This window comes from Danio rerio, chromosome 23, assembly GCF_049306965.1.
Source record: "Danio rerio strain Tuebingen ecotype United States chromosome 23, GRCz12tu, whole genome shotgun sequence".
Classification (NCBI taxonomy): domain Eukaryota; kingdom Metazoa; phylum Chordata; class Actinopteri; order Cypriniformes; family Danionidae; genus Danio; species Danio rerio.
In genome coordinates, this window is record NC_133198.1 from 29,067,252 (window position 1) to 29,089,607 (window position 22,356).

Genomic DNA, 22,356 nt, shown 5'->3' on the forward strand with positions numbered 1-22,356 from the left:
AAACGTAGCTATATACAAAAGCACTTTTGATCACAAAACATTCCTTACTTTAAATTTAGATTCCACACTAGTTTCAAGATAAACAGCTATACACAATACAGTTCATATAACATTGAATGTGCGGATGTTTAAACCGGATTTGACCAGCAAGAATAGAAGGCGAGATAGTCATCAAGTCTCTGATGTGATTCTCACAGGACAAAATATGAATGAGAAATTTATAAAAGAGCCATGGTCCCACTATAATTTGTCCGTGTCTGCCATATATATATATGGTAACTTGCCTAATTAACCTAACTTCTCTAATTAACCTGAATAATAGTATTTTGCAAAGTAACAAACAACAAAAACTTCAAAATATAAAGTCAGTTCTAAGAAATTATTTATTAAAACTATTGTGTTTAGAAATGTTTGGAAAAAACTTCTCTCCATTAAACAGCACTTATTAAATATATAAAAAAAATAATTAAACATTTGCAGGGGTGTGTGTGTGAGTGTGTGTGTGTGAGTGTGTGTGTGTGTGTGTGTGTGTGTGTGTGTGTGTGTGTGTGTGTGTGGGGGGGGGGGGGGGGTTATGATATATATAAAATCTTTTTTTCTTAATATAAAATCAAATATTGCAAAGTTATGGAAGCTTTTCCATAGTTTACATGAGAACTCTAACGATTATACAACAATTAATTATAACTTTAGTTAATTATTTAAATTTAAATTTACTCAGTAAATGTCATTAAGCTAAGAATTAAGGCAATGGTAACAATTTACCTTTGCCCTCCAAGGCATTTTTCAGCTCAGAGAGATTCTGCTGAAGAAAGAGGTATTTTTCATAGTCAGTAACAGTAAAATACACAGTTACTTAGTATACCAAAGTGTAAAAAAACAAAACAATAATTTGTACAAATATGATACACCTTTAAAAATCAAGGGTCAGTGGTAAGAAATAAAGATTCTTAATTTATTATTTTTTTGGTTCCACAAAGAACCATTTTCTAAAAAGTTCTTCAAAAAACCCTTTTTTTTCAATAGTGAATTTTTTTCCCCCACTGCAAAGAATGTTTTGTGGGATGAAAAGTTCCAAGTATGCTGCAGGTTCTTTATAGAACCATCGATGCCAATAAATAACCCTTTCTAATGAGAGTGTAATGTAATGCTCTCTGCAGGCAACTTTACTGCAAGTAAATGCAAGTTTGATGAATTGAAAATCTGAAGAATGTATAGCAAATAAGAATTTTAAAATATGCAATCTGTCTTAAATTGTAATATTTTACATTTCAAATGTGACACCCATCTGAAATAAAATAAGAGACTACACATTTTTCGACATCTCAAAAGTCACAATAAGGACAATTATATCATTTTTATTTAGTGGCCTTTTAATTATAATTTACCCAAACATTTTGGTGGATCTTGTTCAAACGTCCCATCCTCTGAAAAAAGTAGCATTGAACTTCCATTCAGAAAAAAGCCACTGTTACATTTGTAAATGACAGCTTCAATTTTCCCATTTTCTATGACTGGAGGTGGTTGAGGTTTTGCTAAAGCAAAAAGGAAAAAATAAGAAACACAATTATTGTAAATATCTACTCTTGTAAAAGGGTCCTTATAGAGATTACTCTGTGTAATAACAATCATAGGCATAGCTATAAATGACTTTAAATCGGATAGATTAAAGTAAACATAAAACATTTATTGATTTATTTGAGTATAATATCAGTCACATGATCAGAAAAGCCACATGTCTTGCTGTATTGTGCTCAACAGATACCTGTATTTCAAGAGTTCACACTAAGCTGATGATTGTTTATAAAGCGTGTTTGGCATGCTGTTCCGGGAGAGAGCCCTGAGCTTGTAAAATTCTCGAGCCCTGGGCTCCTTCACGTTAGCAAGGTGAGAGGGAAGTTTGAGCTCAGGTAGACCTCAATGAACTTCCCGACTTGCTATTGGCCAATCACAGATTATAGCAACCCAGGCTCAGTCTGAAAACATAGTCCCGCGGACGTTTCTGGAGACAGTGAATTATGTAGCCAGAGGTACGTATGGCTGTATTTCTTTTTTTAAGTGAACGCTACGGGGCGGTATGACGCCGTTCCTTTTGGCGCTTACTGGCTGAAAGATAACTTAATAAAATTCATAAACTAATAATTGCATGCAATTGCATAAATAGAGTAGATTGTATTTAATATATTTATGTTGTACAGCCTGTTATTAATAAAGCAAAGATCAACAATAATCAAATTTAAAAATGTTGATGGACCATACAACTTGTGTATTGTATTCTAAATCTTTTAAAGTCCTGCATCATTATTTGAGAACCAAAACTTACAGGGTTGCCTTAAATACTGTACATAAATTATTAGTATTTGTTTTCTTTTTCAAATGTTTCCCAAATTATGTTTAACAGATCAAGGGATTAAGGAATTTGTCACAATATTTCCTATATACAGTTGAAGTCAGAATTATTAGCCCCCTTTAGATTTTTTTTTCTTTTTTAAATATTTCCCAAATGATTTTTAACAGAGCAAGAACATTTTCACAGTATGTCTGATAATATTTTGTCTTCTGGAGAAAGTCTTATTTGTTTTATTTCGGCAAGAATAAAAGCAATTTTTAGTTTTTTAAAAACCATTTTTGGGACAAAATTATTAGCCCCTTTAAGCTAATTTTTTTCCCGACAGTCTACAGAACAAACCATTGTTATAGAATTACTTGACTAATTACCCTAACCTGCCTAGTTCACCTAATTAACCTAGTTAAGTCTTTAAATTTCACTTTAAGCTGTATAGAAGTGTCTTGAAGAATATCTAGTCATATATTATTTACTGTCATCATGGCAAATATAAAAAAAATCAGTTATTAGAAATGAGATATTAAAACTGTTATGTTTAGAAATGTGTTGAAAAAATCTGCTCTTCGTTAAACAGAAATCTGGGAAAAAAATAAACAAGCAGTCTAATAATTCAGGGGGGCTAATAATGCTAACTTCAACTGTATTTTAAGATTAATTCTATTTTTCAACTAAAAAGTATCACATTTTACATTCAACTAAAGGAGGTCAATCGCAAATGCTTAAGAAAAAATTAAATGTTTTATAAATGTGACAATTTGATATGTAAGAACTACGTTGTCATTCATTTGAAACATTTTGTGTTTTGATAGATATGTTGTTTAAAATTTGTGTTATTTTTATTAAATTTTTCAGTTAAAAGGTCTTGTCAATCTTGACAATTTCTATTGTATATGCGCAGAGATTTATTACTACAGTAGGTTAAATAACTAATTGAGTAAAACAGTCACTTTAAAGACTACTTCTACTTTTACCTTTCAAGTAATTAGAAAAATAATTTAAATATGATGTAATTACTAATTAATTTCTTTTTTTACGTAACTTACCCAACAATGGTTTCACTAAAGTACCGTTCTAACATCCACAGCCTTTATATAGCAAGTGTGTTAAATGTAAAACTTTTACAGGGCCTTTTATTATTAAGATACATCAACAGATATGAAACCATTTTTAACAAACTTTTTTTTTTTTTTTTTTTTTTACGTTTATGTGATATGACAGTAGAGACAGAAATGTGAGGGGAGCAGAGAGAGGAGACAAATTGGCAAAAGACCATGATCCAGAAATCAAATTCGGGTCGAGACACTTAACCACTAGTCATTTGGCGACAGTGTTGACAGACAAAATGACAGAACTTACCTTTGCAGGTCAGGTGCAGTTTTGTCCATTTGGTTTCCTCACAAGTAACTGAATTAGATGCTGTTGAATCAACTGGCTCATATCCACTGCTGCACTTAAATGTTACTTTAGATCCATGTGGAAAAAGGTTTTTGGAGCTGAATTCTTTTGTTAAAGTGACTTTTCTTCCAAAATCCGGCAAACTACAAGGCTCTATAAAGATAAACACAAGAAATATTAATGAGAGTCAAACTGTTTCTTTACTAATTATTAATCATTTGTGTTTTTACTTTTCCACAACCATTTGAAGGTAACAGATTATAAACCTTTAACAAGTATGGGATCAGAACATTAAACAAAGTGACATCAGCAAGGGAATTAAAGCATTGATTTTTAAATCAAGCATTATTAAAATATTTATTTTTTACATTCTTACCAATGCACTTTGGTGGTTCAGGATCCCATCCTTCTGCTGTACAGGCGATTTCCTTTATTCCTTTCAGTGTATAGAGATCTTGACATTTGTACTCTATAAAGTGTCCTATTTTGTATGGGGGAGATTTTCCACCAATTCTAATTGCATGTGGAATTTCAGGCTTTGGACACCCATCTGCAAAATGGGACAAAATAAAAAAAAAGTGAACATAAGCATTTTATATTAATCAAACATCACATCAATTTGTTAGTACTAGTATTCATAAACATCCAAATAAAACCCAATTTTCATTTGTAACCGTTTTAGCAACTACTTACCCAAACATTTGGGTGGATCTGGTTTAAAGGTCCCATCATCAGAACAATGAAGGTTTGGACTTCCACTAAGACTAAACCCAGAATTACATCTGTAGGTCAAGACGTGTGTATATTCATAACTTTCCAGAGGCTCATGTAGAAGATGTCCATTTTCTACAGTTGGTGGTGCTGCACATTTCACCGCTGAATAGAATAAAAAACATCCAGGTTGATTTTGGGGTGCAATACACATGAGAGCACATAATTTTATACTGATCAAAGTGCCTCTGAATGAATGTGATATTTTGTTACAATTTTTGAAATAACTCACATTCACAAACTGGATCTCTGCTATCCCATCCTCCATCTCGACACACTCTTTGTGTTAACCCATACCCAACTAACATAAATCTGAAAGTGAATATTCATTTCTTATCAAACAATTAAAGACAGTGACAGTCTAATTACAAAAATGGAAAATTACAGTATAATTCATTTTAATCTTCTGACTCACCCTTTGTTACAAATGGGTTTAATTGTGTCACCAAATAAAACTCCAGTTATTTCATATCTCCCATTTGCAAATTCTGGAGGACTCCCACAGGATTTCCCTGTAGTTGATACAATATATTAAGCAGCTGCACAATTTATAATACATTACAATTTTAATACAAATTACAATTTAAAATAATCCAAAATCTTGTTTTCTTATTGTGTGTAGTTTTAATACATTTTATTTATTCCTGTGATTTAAAGCTCAAGTTTCAGCTTTATTACTCCAGTCTCTGTGTCTTTTGTGCTGATTCATATTTTGGTGCAAACTCTATTACAGTACATTCAAAAGTACCATTAAAATGTGCTTTCTTTTTATGAATTAAAGACACATTAAATTGTTTGAGAGTGACAACAAAGACAAGAATATATGTATAAAATATAATATATATATAATATATATAATATATATATATATATATATATATATATATATATATATATATATATATATATATATATTTTTTTTTTTTTTTTAAATAATGCTGTTATTGTAGCTTTGTCGTCCTTTAATCCCAAGCAAAGATTCTAAGTTACAGTTTTCACTGTATTTCTTATACCAGATAATGTAATGCCTTGGTGATGCAGTCTTGGTGAGCAGAAAAGGCCTCTTTAAAAATACTTAAAAATCTTACTCATCTCAAACTATTGAGTGGTACTGTTTATGACATTTTATTTAACAAGTAAACTTCCACTTATTACTCTAGTATGCAAAATAAGGTAAATCAGGAAGTTACAATGACTGTGAAAAGGTTAAGAGAAAATGTGTGATGCTGCAATGTGTCTTGCATTAATATCTAAATCTACCTTGGAATTATAAGGTTCTATCTGCGTTTTAAATTATCCTGAGATATTGAGCTTCAAAGTTTGTGTGTAACATTTTTTTTTTTTTAAATAAAAAGTCTTAAATGTAAACAACTAATAAAAAACATCCCATAATGTAAATAAGTTGTCATTTAATAAGAATATGTCAATAACTCAATTTTGACAAAAATGTCAGATAGAAACTTATAAGGTGACGATTTGTCATTTGTATAATCAAAACAATGATTATCTGTAGTCATCAAAATGTTTTACTACATGTTTTTTTTTTTCACAACCATTTTAAGTTTTGTTTAAATCTTGTTGAAATGCCTATTGATATCCGCTTTTTGAAAAAGCTATATTTAATGATAGCTATTGGCAGTACATACTTGTGCAACTGAGCCCCAGATTTGTCCACTGGCTTCGCATACAAGTAATTGATTTAATTGCTCTTGAATCAACAGGTTTGTGCCCAGACATGCACTCAAATGTTAAAACAGATCCATCTTGGAAAGTGTGACCTGGACTATAATATCCTGATGAGGTAACATTCCTTGATTCAAAAGAAGGCAGTGTACACTGTCCTGTGGAGATAAAAACAAATCATATAGTAATAATCTGATTCAAAAATCTTAGAATACACTAGTAATTGGGCAACATTTTGCTGTTCAGAAAGACAAAAATGTTATATATACATACATACATATAAATGCCTACACTGTTTTAGTCTTTGCCTTGTGTTAAATGTGTATCTAATATTTTGTGGAGGATTTTGCTTGACCGTTTTGTTTGTTTTTTTTATAAGGCAGCACTGTGGCTCAGTGGATAGAATTGTCGCCTTAAAACAAGAAGGTTGCTTGTTTGAGTCTGCATTTCTGTGTAGAGTTTGCGTGTTCTTTCTGTATTTGTGTGGGTTTCTCTCCGGGTGCTCTGGTTTCCCCCACAATTCAAAGGTGCCAGAAAAAAAACTTGACAATAAAATTACAGAAATTTATCACAGAATAATGGACGTTAAAAAATAACAGAAAATTCCTTGAATTAAGATTTTCGATATTTCCGTCTTTTAACATCTGTTATTGTACGGTAAATTTCTGCTGTTTAACATCTGCCTTTTTTACGGTAAGTTTCTGTTATTTAATGGCCATTTTTAAAAGTTTATTTACTTTTTACCGGCACCCCAACAGTCACAAAAAAAAGAAAAGTAAAATAACAGATTTTTATTATTTGTGTATTTATATAATTAGCAATCTTCCTTCAAATCGATCATTTTATTTACTCCTTTGCGTAAATATGAAACTTATTAAAGAATTTCATATCTGTTTTTCACAGTATTTGAAATAGTTCTTTAAAAAAACTCAGTGAAGCACAACAAACTCACCTTCTATATTTGCTGCTTTCAAAATACACAGGAGGGCAGCAGAGCAGAGATGCAGCAATTCAAATCCCATAGTGTTTGAACTTTGGTGAACTTTGCCCATTTAACTGCAGAGAAATATACTTGGCTATATAAAAAAATGGAACAGCATATCATAATGTTGATCTATGCAGAATTTTTATTTTAGATTGAACACAATATCTTTTGGATTTATATATATATATATATATATATATATATATATATATATATATATATATATATATATATATATATATATATATATATATATATATATATATAATTATTATTTTTAAAAGCTTAATTTTCTTAAAGTTTATTAAATAAAATGCTTATAGCACACTGTATGTTGTGTATTATTGGTTTTACAATGCAATTAAAACAAAATATATTTGTGAGTAAATACTTTTAACATACTTTCTCAATTCTTTACCCAGATGTAATTTTAAAAGAAATGTATCATCCATTCTCTAAAAACTAATGCTAAGAATAATTGTTTGTAAAAAAGGCTGAATAACAGCTCATACTTACTCAGAGGTGTATGCAGGTGTATAAGCTCCATCAGAACTGATGTTTATATCCCTTGTCCTCATATAAATACGATATTGGGACAGGATGGGTGGACACATGAGGAAATCCTCTCAGTAACCTGATTCAAATACGCTTAAAATAAATGTCCCAAGATTGTGTTGTTGTTTTAGCAATGCCATAGAACAACCAATTTAATTTGCACAAAGAGTCAGAATTTTTTTTTTAAATAACAGTTTTATTTAAAGTGCAAAGTCCATTTTATTCATCTAAATGTTTTTTCATGGTATAAAAAAAAAACTTTTTTTAAGAGTGAGGGTCTAATACATTCTCCAGATATATGTAATGTTTTTTTTGTTGTTGTAAGAATCAACAAGTTTTAAGCTTAGAAATACTGTATGTGGTTACTACTATCACAATTAATTAATTGGTTTATTTTTACACGTGAAATAACAGAGGTTATAAATAGCTAGGGTGGAAAAAAACTGAAACTGCTTGCCTTATTTTTTCCAACAGAGATTATTTAAAACTCCCAAGGTATTATAAGTCATAGATTATGTGGCGCATCAAGGTCAAAAAACAACTTTAACAATAGCTCACTGAGTGATATTTTCCTTTCAGGATGGGCGGGCAATTATACTGTACTATGAATCACTTTCAGTTTCAGTCTTGTTTAATTGACAATTGTTTTCATCCTACTGGGGGTGTTGATGAAAACAACCAGATGTTGCCTGTTTAAGTGCCAGGGATATTTGTTTTTGCATTAACATCCTTTCTAACGTGAGGATGTTGTGGGATATTATTGGTCAAAGTGAGTACAAAACAGACACACACACACAAAAAAACATCACAACTAAATCTGAAATATCTACAAAATGGAATAACACAGTTCATGGCGTTAACTGCACACCTTATGGATAATAAGAACGTTGCATAAAAGTCAGCATTGAGTAAAATGAATGCAAAGTATGTGCCTTTATACAGTAAAAATAATAACTAGCAATGACTTTGTAATTGTGGTTGGCAGTCAGACATCTTTGGGATGTTTGTCTTGGGCTGAAAATATGTACGGTTTTGAGCATGAGTGCACTACACAGAGGATGATAATCATAGCTGAGAAGACGACCCAACGAAGACACTCATACCATAGAGGTAAAGCAGACCAAGACCTATAAAAGAAAAGCATTAGTTTTAATCTTACAAACTCAATTGTTCTGATTCTGTTTATTGAAACTGCATTAAAAATATTTCAATATAAGATATAAAAAAACAGATAATACTAAGCAAATTTCTATTAGAAATACTTTTGATATGCAGTTGAAGTCCCCCTGAATTATTAGCCCTCTGTTTATTTTTTCCCCTAAATTCTGGTTAACGCAGTGAAGATTTCTTTAACACATTATTTATTTAATAACTGATTGATTTATCTTTGCCATGATGAGAGTAAATAACATTTGACTAGATATTTTTAAGACACTTCCATACAGCATAAAGTGACATTTAAAGGCTTAACTAGGTTAATTAGGTTAACTAGGTTAGAGTAATTAGGCAAGTTATTGTATAATGATGGTTTGTTCTGTAGACTATCGAAAAAAATATAGCTTAAAGGGGCTGATAATTTTGACCTTAAACTGTTTTTTTATTATTATTATTATTTTATTCTAGCTGAAATAAAACAAATAAAACTTTCTCCAAAAGACAAAATATTATCAGACATGCTGTGAAAATGTCCTTGCTCTGTTAAACATCATTTGGGAAATATTTAAAAAGAAAAAAAAAAATCAAAGGGGGGCTAATAATTCTGACTTCAACTGTATATAAAGTGGAAACCAAAATTAGAGAACAATTGTAAACTCGATTATAATTTTTTATTTCTTCAAATAATGTAATCTTCAAAAATTACATTGCGGCTATATCATACTAGTAAGAGGAGTGTTTCACAAAATTACCACTTTACACACAGTAATCAAAATAAGACAAAAAGCAATGATCATAGCATGAAAACTAGAATGAACATTTCTAAAGATTACAGCAGTCAAAAATCAGAAGATTGTTTGGCGGTCACTACTTTGATTAACTTCAGTATATCCGTATAGCCACAGTACTTCACTAGTCTCTTACTGGGCATCAGTCTTTCACTCTGCTTTGCTGTGTGATCTTGTTCAATTTTCTTATGTCTCTTCCACAGTTCACTGACTGTATTGGCTTTCTAAGCTATAACTTTGATTGCCAACCCCCATAGCAAAATTTCTCTGGCCCAAATCTGGCCCACACCATCAGCATTTGCTTGGCCCACATGCCGCAGTGAATTACTGTACATGACTGGACCAAGTCTGGCTTCCATACAAGCGGCAAACATGGACCATATCTGGGACAAGTCTCAGCCAAGTTGATAACCCATATCTGGGCTTGAACTAGGCCAGGTATGTTGGTGTGTCACTGTTATTTATGAACCCATCAACCATTTCGCTTTATGGCTGTGCTTTTTCTTGAAGCGACCTGATTGCTAAAAATTTTTCTTTGCTCAAAAATAATTTAAATGTGTTTTAAAAGTGGGTCAAGATTTTGTGGACCACATATACATTTAAACATCTGGGCCAAATACTACATTTGAGATCTGGCCCAAGTCTTGAGTGCCGCCTGTAAGACGGTGCCACCTCAGCCAAACCTGGGCCATGTTTGGCCCACATGCTGCATGCCAGAGCCGGACGAATGCCTGCGGTGCCAACTTTATTCCAAATCTGGGGCAAAATTCTTTGCTACCTGAAAAGGATTTTCCAGAGATTTTTAATTAGGTTTAGAGATCAAGACTCTGGGCTAGTCATTTTATTTTATTTTTTCATATTTTGCCCAAAGCAGTTGCTTTACAAGAAGCTAACTGATTTAGACGCTCTAGAATCAACTGCTCTGTGCTGAAACAAGCACTCAAATGTTAAAGCAGATACATCTTCTCTGTTTTTGAGCTTGTTTATAGGGCATCATGAACACCTTACAGCAAGAAGGTCGCTGGTTAGAGTTCCTGCATTTCTGTGTGGAGTTTGAATGTTCTCCCCGTGTTCGTATAGGTTTCTTTGGTTCATTAACCCATTTTGCTCTGTGATGGGGCTCGTTGTTTTGCAAACTGATTGGGATTGGCTGCTAAAATCAGATAATGAACTGCATGTCACTGACTTAACAAAGCTTCTGATAAACTCTAGAGGCCAAACACTTGCTGCAAACATCTAAAAACCATGAAGCTTCCTTTTCCATGATTTGGGTTCAGTCTTTCATCAGTTTGATGATGACAAACATGATATTTCAGATTCAAAAAAGTGGCTTTCAATACTAAAGTGAATGGTGGACCTGTTCTCTGTACACTCAACATGCTCCTCAGCAAAGATTGTGATTTTTTTCTGCCAGTGAGAGGTTTGATCACTGCAGACAAAATTTCTTTTAAATGTCACAATATTTTCCTATTCAGCACAGAACTGCCATGCAATTTTCAGCTGCAGTCTTCAAACAACTGACTATTAAAATCCTAAACATTATCCTGTCTTCTTGTACATTTGTCTTTCATGAACAATCAGCCAATTTGGGGGACTTGAGAGTGACATTCTAAAGCATTCTAAATTCTTTGGCCTTCATTTGGACAACCTTCTGTCTGAGTTTTTGTTTTTGAGTTTTTTGTTTTTGTCATGTGCTTCAGAATATATGTAATTCATGACATATGTTTAAAAAACTGCTCTATTACTTCTGCTTAACCTAATTTAAAATAAGACTAAGCAGTGGCCTTGTTGGTTGTTCTCTGACTTTAATGTCCATTTTAGGAGAAAATCTTTCATTCAAGTTTAAAATGAAATTATAAAATAAACAGTGAGGTTCAGTTTCATTCACTCAAGTGCTTCCAAACATTTATGAGTGCTTTTTCTGCTGAACACAAACATTGGTTTGACAGATAAGTACTACGGAAGTCAATGGTTACATGTTTCCAACATTTTCCAAAATATCTTCTTTTGTGTTCAGCAAACATATTAAGAAAGAAATATAAAAAAGAGACTCAATTTTGGAGGATGTAGCTGTAATTCATATAGCTATTATTTTACCCAGTAGCTTTCTGTTCTTTTTGATAAACTTACATTGTCTTATTCTGACTCCATGTGAGTTGAAAGACTGTCACTGTACTTTCCAATTTTTGGGGATGAGTGGATGTTGATAGTGACTCCGTAGATTGGATGGATGTTGAAAGAGGTGTTGTGCTTCTTATACATTCATGGCTAGAGAAAGCTGACCAAGAAAAAGGTTTATTGTCATTATTAGTGTTTAACAATTTTGCCATTCAGCCATTTTGTGCATGTTTCTTTATATTCTGAGAGATTATCGACTGTTAAAACTCTTTTCAGCCTTAAAGGGATAGTTCACCCAAATATGAAAACGTTGACATTATTTACTCATCCTCCACTTGCTCCAAACCTGTTTAATTTTCTTTCTTCTGCAGAACACAAAAAAGGATATGCTGAAGAATGTTGAAAAAAAAAACAGCCATTGACTTCCATTGAGCTATTTTTTTATTCTTCAGAATATCTTGTTTTGTGTTCAACAGAAAAAAGAAATTTATAAATGTTTGGAACCACTTGAGTGAGAGTAAATTGTAAGAAATTATCATTGTTGGGTGTACTATCCTTTTAAGCCTTTTAACAAATGTTTTGGAGGTAGCTGGAACTATACGCTAGATGTGGTAATCTTTTGCAAATCTTTTTATCCACCATTTAAGTAGTTAATGAAGCTTAATAAAATTTAGAATAACACTATAAAATATTTGTATTATTATCTCCGTAGAGGTCTTTAAAGCAGGATGAATTCTGGATGAAGGCTGTCAATGTTTTTTGCTTTTGGACTTTTGGAGTGATTTCAACAATTTTGCTTGTGCCATACATGTTACAGTAATGTAGACTGTGCTATTCGCTTACATTTTACATTATTTAACTAAATCTTTATCATTATAAAAATAAATAAATTAACAAATCAAATAAAATTTTTTTTAGATTTAAATATAATTTTTTTAAAGTAAGTTTCCATTATAGGTCAGGGGTACCTAAACTCTGTCCTGGAAGGCCGTTGTCCTGTAAAGTGAAGTTCCAACCCCAATCAGACACACCTAGCTGATCGAGCTTATACTAGGCTGTCTAGAAACATCCGTGCAGGTATGTTAAGTCAAAGTTGGAGCTGAAATCTGCAAGACACTGGCCCTCAACGAATGAGTTTGGGGACCACTTAGATAGTTCTTATCAATCAATGTTCAAATGTGAACTTTTGTAATAAGTTAGTTATTAGATTATATGATCATTGCATGATCATTATCAGCATCTTATATAACAAGCATCTGTGAAAAAAACAATTCACTGTAGAAACTCAATTTAATTGAGGGCAGGATTTCCATCCAATAAATTTGTTTAACACCAACAAAAAAACTATTTACATGATTAAATGCAATTGAGTTGGTCCAACATGATTTTTTTTCAAATAAAAGTTTAAATACATCTGTATTTTTTACTCAAACTCAAAGGTCTGGAAATATCATGTGTGTCTATGTGTCTCACGTTTCAAAGTCTCTTAGTTTTATTTGAAGTTAGCCTAATTGAACTAAAATGGTCATTTTAAGCATATTTAACGAGTTACATATGTTGATTGAGACTGATCTCAGAACTAATTTTAGGACAGGTATTGTTCACTTAGCAAAGCAACAAACTGCATTTTTGCTAATTAAGCTGCTAACACCCAAAGAATGGGGGCTTCTAATCTCAAAATTCTACATACATCAAAGCATTACATGAAAATCTTCTAAATAAGTCTATTACCTTTAAATACCTAAAATTACTTTTATTGTCAACATTCCCCCTCTTAATTCAATCCCACGCAAAGCATGCTGGGAACTACAAAACCCATAACCAGGTACAGTTGGACCAACAAAATTCCTTCATGTTGTCCCAACACAAATCATTTAAGTTAACTTAATGGTTTACAAATTTAAGTGGACTGAACATAAAACAAATAGGCTCTGTAAACATTAGCGAAGCAGTAAATGGTTTACTGATCAAATTACATTACACATCCTACATTATTTTTTCAAAATGTGTGAACAGCCCTTAAAGATCATAATAAAGCACATAATAAAACACTTGAAATACACAACCAAAGTACAAATTAAACTCACCCTTTGATGAGATGAGGTAAATGCAGTTCTTGTCTGCCGGCTGAAGTAGTTGCACAGTAACAAAATCGCTGCTCTGGCTGCTGACATCATTATAGGCTGAGCAGAAAAGCTGGTTGTCTTCAATGATGTTTGAACATTGGAGACAGAGATCAGGCGAGTTGTGCAGGACAATGTTATTTGGGCGGCCAACTTTGTACCAAGTATACTGTGCATTGGTTCCTCTCGTACTCCCACATCGTAACACAACTGGTTCTCCCCAGCACGTCCTTTCCAATGAACTGAGAGGCCAAACATTTGGTTTGTCCACAGCCTCTGAAAGAACAGGCCTTTTATTAGTGCTAAAATATTTTTTTTTTATTTTTAAAGGGGCCCTATTATTCTTTAATAACTCTTGGCAACAAAAAAGGCAGTGTGGTGCACCTCACATTTTTGGAATGTAAAATCGCATTCGGTGTAAAACTTTTAAGATTGGTATTATCAAACTATTAAAGTCTTACCTTTAGTTACCGTGAGTTGGATCCTTATCATTAAATCAGCATAAATTTTGTCAATTGCGACCCAATATATTCCAGTGTCCTCTAACTTTAGATCTCTTATAGAAACAATCACACCTTTAGAGACTCTGTCAATGATCTGAGCCCGTGTTCTGTATGCAGCGTCACAGAATCCATCGGTGTCCATCAGAACCTCACAAGAGGATCTGGAGTCTCCAGCACACCAGTATTTCTTGCTAAATCGGTACTGGCTTGCTCTGTAGGTGCAGATAATCGTGACTGGGGTTCCAACTGTGGCTTGAATGTTTGTTTTATCACACTGAAGCTGAACGCTTACTACAGGAAAGGAGTAGAGTTGAGAGTGCGTAAATAATGCTGATCAACAAAACATATTGTTTCAGTTTCAGCACATCTAAAATCACATTTAATTGACAATTCTATCTATTTTATAAATAGTTTCACGACAACTGCATTCTGGGGGTTTAAATTCCAAAATCCTCATTTTTGGGAGAAAAAACTATATCTCTGTAAATTACAAAATGTGATTTCCTGCTCATACATATTATTTGTTAAGTATACACGTGTCAGTTTTTGACCAAAAAACAAAGCCTATCAAAAGTCCCCAGCCTACATAAAAAAATTAAAAATAAATTCAGTAATGTTACACTCACTCTTTTCATCATTACTGTAAAATTGTGTAGAGCTTATATAGTTGGGAAACAAAATTTCAAACTCTTCTCTGCAACTAAAATGCTTTTTCAAATATTTCCCAAGTTATGTTTAATAGAGAAAGGACATTTCTCACAGTATATCCTATTATAATTTGATTCTGGAGAAGGTGTTGTTTCCTTTACTTTAGCTGTAATAATATATTAGCCCACTTAAGTAATGTTTTTCTTCGAGTAGCTACAGAAGAAATTACTCTGGCCTTATTATTAGCTTACCTACTTAGATTAATTATAGTTAAACCTTTAAATTGCACTTTAAGTTGAATATTAGTATTTTGCTAAATAACTAGTAAAATGTGCTATTTTTTATAATAGCAAAGACGAAAGAAATTAGCAATCAATATTATGTTTTAAAATGTGTTTTACATAGGAAATACTTGGAAAAAAAATTAAAAAACTCACAGAAGGATAATTTTGTCTTCAACTAGAACTACAGTATTGGTTTGTCACAGTATACAATTTGTAAGACTGTTAGTGACATAAATGATTCTCATATTTATCAGCTAATGTGTGTACATTAGTTTCAAATATACACTTTTGAAAAAAAAATTATATGAATAAAGCATTTTATACAAAAAAAGCTGTAAATCTACAATCAATAACAGATTGCTTGTGTGTGCTTCTCAGTCATTATGTTTGGCCAATGTGTGTACAGAAGTAAATGTGGAAATTTGTATAAAAACCCATGATCAGTAGTTACAAAATGTCTCTTAGTGTCTACTCAGACATGATATTTGTAGTTAAAAAATTATTTTTAATTTAATAAATTAAATTTAATCCATAAATCAAAATCTATAAATCAAAATGAACAAGAATCGGATTCACAAGAGAACATAAGGAGTTAATTCAGGCAATGCTATTTCAGGTTGAACATGCATTAAAAATAGCCCTAAGATTGTTTTCTTTCTGTGATTTCATCTTAATTTCCTGTTTCATTAAACAAGACTCTAACAGAAATAAATAAATGTAAATTACTAAACAAATGCAAATACAAAAAAAAAAAAAAAACACACACACACAAAATTGTATCAAAAAAGAGACTTACTTTGTGCTAAAAACAGCAAATACAGCCCCCTCATACTTGTAATGATAATGTGCTTGATGAGAAATGCTTTGATGCACCTTGTTGCATGCTATTTTTATGTGAAACAGGATGTAAAACAGCGATGGACGAACTGTGGTTTGGCATTGTGTGCTCTTTCATTTTCCAAAATCAAAAAAGTACGTCTGTACTAAAAACGGTATACACTAAAAACTACTCCGTTCATGCAAAACTTTGAAAAAAAAATAACAATTAAAATATTGAATCAAATTTTCTAACTTTCTGAGATACTCGGACAGGTATTAGTGTATATGCCTGTAAGAGAGCATTGTTTTTAACACAGGAAAAGGTCAAAAACTGCACTTCATCAGAACAGCCACAAGATGGAAGGATTACATTCAAAGTAAGTTCTCAAATGTAAAAAACTGATTTATTTTCTTTGCCATGATGACAGTAAATAATATTTGACTAGGTATTTTTCAAGACACTTCTATACAGCTTAAAGTGACATTTAAAAACTTTTTTTGATTAGGTTAACAAGATAGGAATCAGAATAGGGTAATAAGGCAAGTTATTGTATAAGGATGGTTTCTTCTGTAGACTATCGAAAAAATTGCTTAAAAGGGCTAATAATTGTGTCCTTAAAATTGTGTCTAAAAAATTAAAAACAGATTTTTTTCTATAGCTGAAATAAAACAAATAAGATTTCTACAGAAGAAAAAACATTATCAGACATACTGTGAAAATTTCCTTGCTCTGTTAAACTTAATTTGGGAAATATTTTAAAAAGGAAAAAAAAAAAAAAAATCAAAGGGGCTAATGATTCTGACTTCAACTGTATGTGTATATATATATATATATATATATATATATATATATATATATATAATATATATAATATATATATATATATTCTATATATATATACATATAATATATATTCTATATATATATACATATATATATATATTCTATCTAAATTTTATACATGTATCGTTTAGACCATAAAATGATATTTTAAAAAATAATTAATTGCTTTTATTCTACTAAAAATAAAACAAATGACTTTTTCAGAAGATAAAATGTTACTGGAGATACTGTAATTTCTTGGACTGTTAAACTTGGGAAATATTTAAAAAAAGAATCACAGGATGGATAATAATTCTGACTTTAACATTATAACATATAATAATCAAAATGCAATAGTCAAAATGCACAAAAACAAACTAAGATATATTGGTTATTGGCAAAAATAAATTAAAAAAATATAGGCTTAAACATTATTTACACATACTCACATACACATTTAAACATTTTAAAGAGATTTTATCTCATGCAGTACATTTTCTCGCTTATTGGTAAGGCATATCATTTTGAGACAAATGTATAAAATACAGTTTAATTTTTACAAAAGTGATTTTCTATTCATAAAAAAGGATAATGAACACCAAGTGTCTACTTTAACGTTTCAAATAACGTGAAAACAAAATGTCTAAATATGGCTGACGAATATTTCTGTGTAATTCAGCGTAACAGATATACAGATGCGTCTCAATAAATTGTTAACAAAAAGCTGACTTACTTCAAAAATTCTATTCAAAATGTGATACTATATTATATAGATTCATTACATTCAGACTATTCAAGTGTTTTTTTTCAATTGTGATGATTATGGTTTGCAGCTAATGAAAACCCAAAATTCAGTATATTAGAAATTTTTAGTTTTAAGTTAAGACCAATAAAAAAAGATTTTAACAAAAATGTTGGACAACTGCAAAGTATGAACATGTACAGGCCTCAGAATTTGGTGGAAGCTCCCTATGCAAAACTGACATGGCATGGAGACAATCAATCTGTGGTCTGATAGCGGCCTTCAACTCTTCTGCGCTGTTGGGTCTGGCGTCTCACATCTTCCTCCTCACAATACTCCACAGAATCTCTATAAGTGTTTTTGTTGGGCATGTTTGCTGGCTAATTAAGCATTGCATCTAAATACTATTGTTCCTAAACTAGATTTGGCAGTGTGGGCAAGATCCAAGTCCTGCAGGACAATCAAATCAGCATCTCCATAAAGCTGTGATACTATATTATATAGATTCATTACATTCAGACTATTCAAGTGTTTTTTTTTAAATTGTGATGATTATGGTTTGCAGCTAATGAAAACCCAAAATTCAGTATATTAGAAATTTTTAGTTTTAAGTTAAGACCAATAAAAAAAGATTTTAACAAAAATGTTGGACAACTGCAAAGTATGAACATGTACAGGCCTCAGAATTTGGTGGAAGCTCCCTATGCAAAACTGACATGGCATGGGTCTGGCGTCTCACATCTTCCTCCTCACAATACTCCACAGAATCTCTATAAGTGTTTTTGTTGGGCATGTTTGCTAGCTAATTAAGCATTGCATCTAAATACTATTGTTCCTAAACTAGATTTGGCAGTGTGGGCAAGATCCAAGTCCTGCAGGACAATCAAATCAGCATCTCCATAAAGCTGGTCAGAAGAGGGAAGAACGAGACATCAGAGGTGTCTTACCTGGGCTATAAAAAGCGGGCCAAAGTTCTCTTTTATGTATACAAAGTTCTCTTTTTAAAGTAAATTTTGCATTTCATTTGGAAATCAAGGTCCCAGAGTCTGGAGAGAGGTGAGGCACAACATCTAAGGGCCTACTCACACTATGCCATTCGTACCATGCCCAGGCCCGTTTACTGGATCGTTTGAGAAGTGTGAGTGCGCTGAATCGGGCTCAAGCACGGTTTACTTGGCTGGCCCTGGCCCGGTTGGAAGAGGTGTGCCTAAGCCCGGTTCACTTGGGCTTTGGCGCGGTACGCTTGTGTGTGAGTGCAAAACGCGCCAAAGCCCGAAACTGAAAGCGAGACGTGACTTTTAAGGTACTGTTTCATATGGATTTATTAATCATTCTTACTGTTCAGTGAACGCAAACTGCCGTCGTTTATTAAAGACGCAAACTCCTCACTTCACGACAGCTGCGCGCCTTCAGCAGACCTCCTCATTCCTGCAGCACGAGAGCTTTATGATTGTTTATGAGCGCCAAAAGTGGCGGATCTGTTCGGCGAAATATCTGACTGCGTGTCACCGCATCCCTAACGCCCTATTCACACGGGGCGTCAGCGTCAACGCTTCCCATTCACTTTGAATGAGTGACATCAGGCATTGCCAAACTGCATTGTGGATCCGTCGGCGCCGTTTCAGAAGCGTTCCTCGCTGCAGAAGTTGGGACCAGCTCAACTTTTCAAGCGCCGACAGAAGCGTCAGCCAATCAGATCGCTGTATGCAAATACACCAGCTCAGACAGTGGCCTATTGCTGACTGAATTTAATTGGCTGACGCTTCTATGACAATCGTTTCAGCTCCAACTTCAGACACGCCCTCTGTCAAGCGTTGACGCTGAAGCCCCGTGTGAATAGGGCATAAGGACTGTTTGCCGAAATATTTGACGGCAAATCAAACGACTGAAACGATATAACTAGAGAAATCTCCACTGTGCTGCTGAGTGAGAGAGCGCTTCTCACTGAACAGCGCAGCAGCGATGACGTAAGCATGCCGAAGCCCGTTTGTGGTGTGAGCGCGTGCCATCGGGGAGACGGGAGGGGGGACAAGCGAACTGAACTAAACTGAACTTCAACTAAGAAAACTAGACTGACACTGTTTCAATTTACTAAAACTTCTATGTTAAGCTGTTTTGACACAATCTACATTGTCAAAGCGCTATAGAAAAAAAGATGAACTGAATTGAATTTCAGGATTTAAATACAAAAATGTCCAGTTTATGTTCTGCTTGGGAATTAAAGTAAACTATTTGATATCTAGAAAGATTATATGTGGTGACAAAAACTAAAAATAAAACACTGCTTGTACACAAATGATAAATGACACAGAAAATACAATGAATTCAAACTGCTGTCTGACATGCCTTTATTCCAAGAGTCACACCAGTATCTTTCTCTGGTGTGGCTTCATTAATACATTCTCTAAACACTAGCTCTTCCTCAACTCTTTTGAATGTCATCAAACAGGCTTGGCCGCTTTCAGCAATGACTTTGCCTCTCTCACCATTTTTACACCCACCCACAAAAGCTTCCTGTGTGGGGGTACAAGCGCTTTAGACCTTGTGATACAAAGTGTTGGACAGAAAAAAATCAGACAGAGAGAGAAAGAAAGACAAGGCCACGGATGTAGGATCAACTCGACCAGACAAGCAACAGCAAACAAGCGAAAGAAGCTTAAGTTAGAGATGAAGAGCAGAGAAGGTCACAGCCAATCTAAGCGTTGACCACAGAACTTGTGAACTGCTGCAACCACTGCTTCCGTAACGACATCAGTTCCTCAACTCAACTACAGCCCAAAGACAGACGCACGCAGAAAGAAAGTGAAAGATGGGCTCCTTTCTGAAATCCACCGATCTCCCGTTTCTCTGATATGACAGAGGAAGCTGCTGTCTCACACATCATGCCATGGACGCCCAAATGCACATTCTGAGGAACCAACTGGATCTAATCGCCATCAAGGAAGCAGAAGATGAAACGGCAGAGAACGGCTTTGCCGGGGAGTTTTTGGTAGGTCATTAACCAGCTCCAATATAATACTAACCACTTTATTTTACATTACATGCAATGTTTTGTGACTATATGAGCATTTGAACATGAATGGATGTAGGCATTCAAAATATTAGCATTGCACAAGCCAAAAGAAAGATAAAAATAAAACATGTCTGGGAGCAGAGTTGATGCGGTGACTTAAATGGCTAAATGTGGACTTCCTCTTCTGAAAACACTGCCTCTTCATTTGAGCTTTCACAAATATCCCTTTCTGGTGTTTTGCTATTTATTAATACAGACCTAATTCATTAATTAATCAATAGCTGAATGAATGTCTTTTTGGAGCCCTGAGTAGTTATTCATCTCTGTACTACTTAGATGTGTTTCCGAAATTAGCTTCATACATGCTGTTCCCCTCTAATGTTACCTACTTTATTCCATGTGAACAGTCATAGCAATTGAGAGGAAGTCCTGAGTCACTTTGAGTCAAACCTGGGAATGCAAAAAAGCAGAAAATGTCTAAATTAATATGCTGTCTAAAGATTTAGTATTTCGATTTTGTCTTATGGTCCGCTCAGCTGTTTAAATTGAACAGGACGTTTAGCAGACTGGATATGATATCAAGATATGATGGATATGATAGATCTCTCAATATCTTAATCTAAATATTTTTAATTTAAATAGTTCAGAATGTATCACTATTTCGTCAGTAAGCTAAACCAAATAAACTTTAAAATGTATCTACTCAATGTTCACTGGATTCACTCATTACTCTGGTGCCACTAGCAGCAATTCCACACTAGATAAACTGGGAAAAACACCTTTAAAAATGTTTAAATGAAGTTCTTAGCCATGTAAATTATTAATCAAATATTTAATTTTAATATATTTAAAGTTTGAAATTTACAAAATGTCTTCATGGAAAAAGTTCTTTACTTTAAAAGAAAAATCACCAGGCCTCATTCACTAACCATGCATATGCACAAATTTAAGCATGAAATGTGCGCATGGACGTTTTCAGGAACAGTGTTGAGGAAAGTTATAAAATTAAGTAACTCCCGAAAAAAGTAACTAGTTGCATTACTTTTTATGCTAAGTTATGCATTACATTACTTTTGCGTTACTTTTTCTTTCTTGACAGTGGCTTGATCTCTTTCAGAACTTTTAGTGTTTTCTTTTTTTTCTTCTTTTTTCTTTTTCTATTCCAGAAATCTAAGGCTCAGGCCTGCCATCTTCATTTCTGTCTGTTTCACCGGGGAGTAAACTCTCTCATTAAGTGCATGATTCAATGTGACTATGTTCAATTATTTTACTTCAGTAATTTATTTTGCAAAAGTTCATTATTTAAACAAAAAGTAATTTGCGTTACATTTAAAAAAAAAAGTTACTTAATTTTTAAAATGTGTTACTTTACTTGTTACTTTGAAATCTAATATTATTACGTGACTTAAGTTACTTGTAATGCATTACCCCCAACACTGTTCATTGATAAATCATGATTCATTAAAACCTTCACACTAAAATTTATTCTAAATCTAAATCTGTTCAAGAACAACTGATACCACACATACACAATAATAATTTATGCCTTATAAACATGTATAAAGAGCCCTAAATATGATCCTATAATTTATTTATAGTGTGAA

The 22,356-nt window shown here is 33.0% G+C and overlaps 3 protein-coding genes across 16 annotated transcripts in view; 1 reads left to right on the top strand and 2 right to left on the bottom strand.

Moving 5' to 3' along the window:
* Nucleotides 1-1,347: 1,347 nt before the first annotated feature.
* Nucleotides 1,348-7,737, bottom strand: rca2.2 (regulator of complement activation group 2 gene 2). The gene is made up of 9 exons (XM_009296937.5): nucleotides 7,698-7,737; nucleotides 7,149-7,272; nucleotides 6,160-6,354; nucleotides 4,929-5,025; nucleotides 4,746-4,825; nucleotides 4,436-4,618; nucleotides 4,119-4,292; nucleotides 3,704-3,895; nucleotides 1,348-1,535 (listed from the first exon to the last, which is right to left on the bottom strand). Exons 2-9 carry the CDS (start codon nucleotides 7,246-7,248, stop codon nucleotides 1,378-1,380), a joined length of 1,179 nt encoding a protein of 392 aa, XP_009295212.1. The 5' UTR covers nucleotides 7,249-7,272; nucleotides 7,698-7,737; the 3' UTR covers nucleotides 1,348-1,377.
* Nucleotides 7,738-7,911: 174 nt separating this feature from the next.
* Nucleotides 7,912-22,356, bottom strand: part of LOC137489130 (transmembrane domain-containing protein TMIGD3) — a 36,666-nt gene continuing 22,221 nt past the window's right edge. For 2 of the 10 annotated variants that reach the window (XM_073939029.1, XM_073939030.1), the window contains 5 exons: nucleotides 21,142-21,202; nucleotides 14,382-14,714; nucleotides 13,885-14,196; nucleotides 11,810-11,957; nucleotides 7,912-8,863 (listed from right to left, as the gene is read on the bottom strand). In XM_073939029.1, the coding sequence (XP_073795130.1) occupies nucleotides 8,722-8,863; nucleotides 11,810-11,957; nucleotides 13,885-14,196; nucleotides 14,382-14,565 (786 nt within the window). In that variant the 5' untranslated portion in view covers nucleotides 14,566-14,714; nucleotides 21,142-21,202 and the 3' untranslated portion in view covers nucleotides 7,912-8,721. Of the gene's footprint in view, nucleotides 8,864-11,809; nucleotides 11,958-13,884; nucleotides 14,197-14,381; nucleotides 14,715-16,151; nucleotides 16,259-21,141; nucleotides 21,203-22,356 lie in introns of those variants that run through there. The other 8 variants (XM_073939027.1, XM_073939028.1, XM_073939033.1 and 5 more) reach the window with 8 other exon arrangements.
* The window catches only part of ptpn22 (protein tyrosine phosphatase non-receptor type 22), a 32,447-nt gene continuing 30,329 nt past the window's right edge, over nucleotides 20,239-22,356 (top strand). For 4 of the 5 annotated variants that reach the window (XM_073938594.1, XM_005162180.6, XM_005162181.6 and 1 more), the window contains exon 1: nucleotides 20,239-20,728. In XM_073938594.1, the coding sequence (XP_073794695.1) occupies nucleotides 20,627-20,728 (102 nt within the window). In that variant the 5' untranslated portion in view covers nucleotides 20,239-20,626. 5 annotated transcript variants of the gene reach the window in all.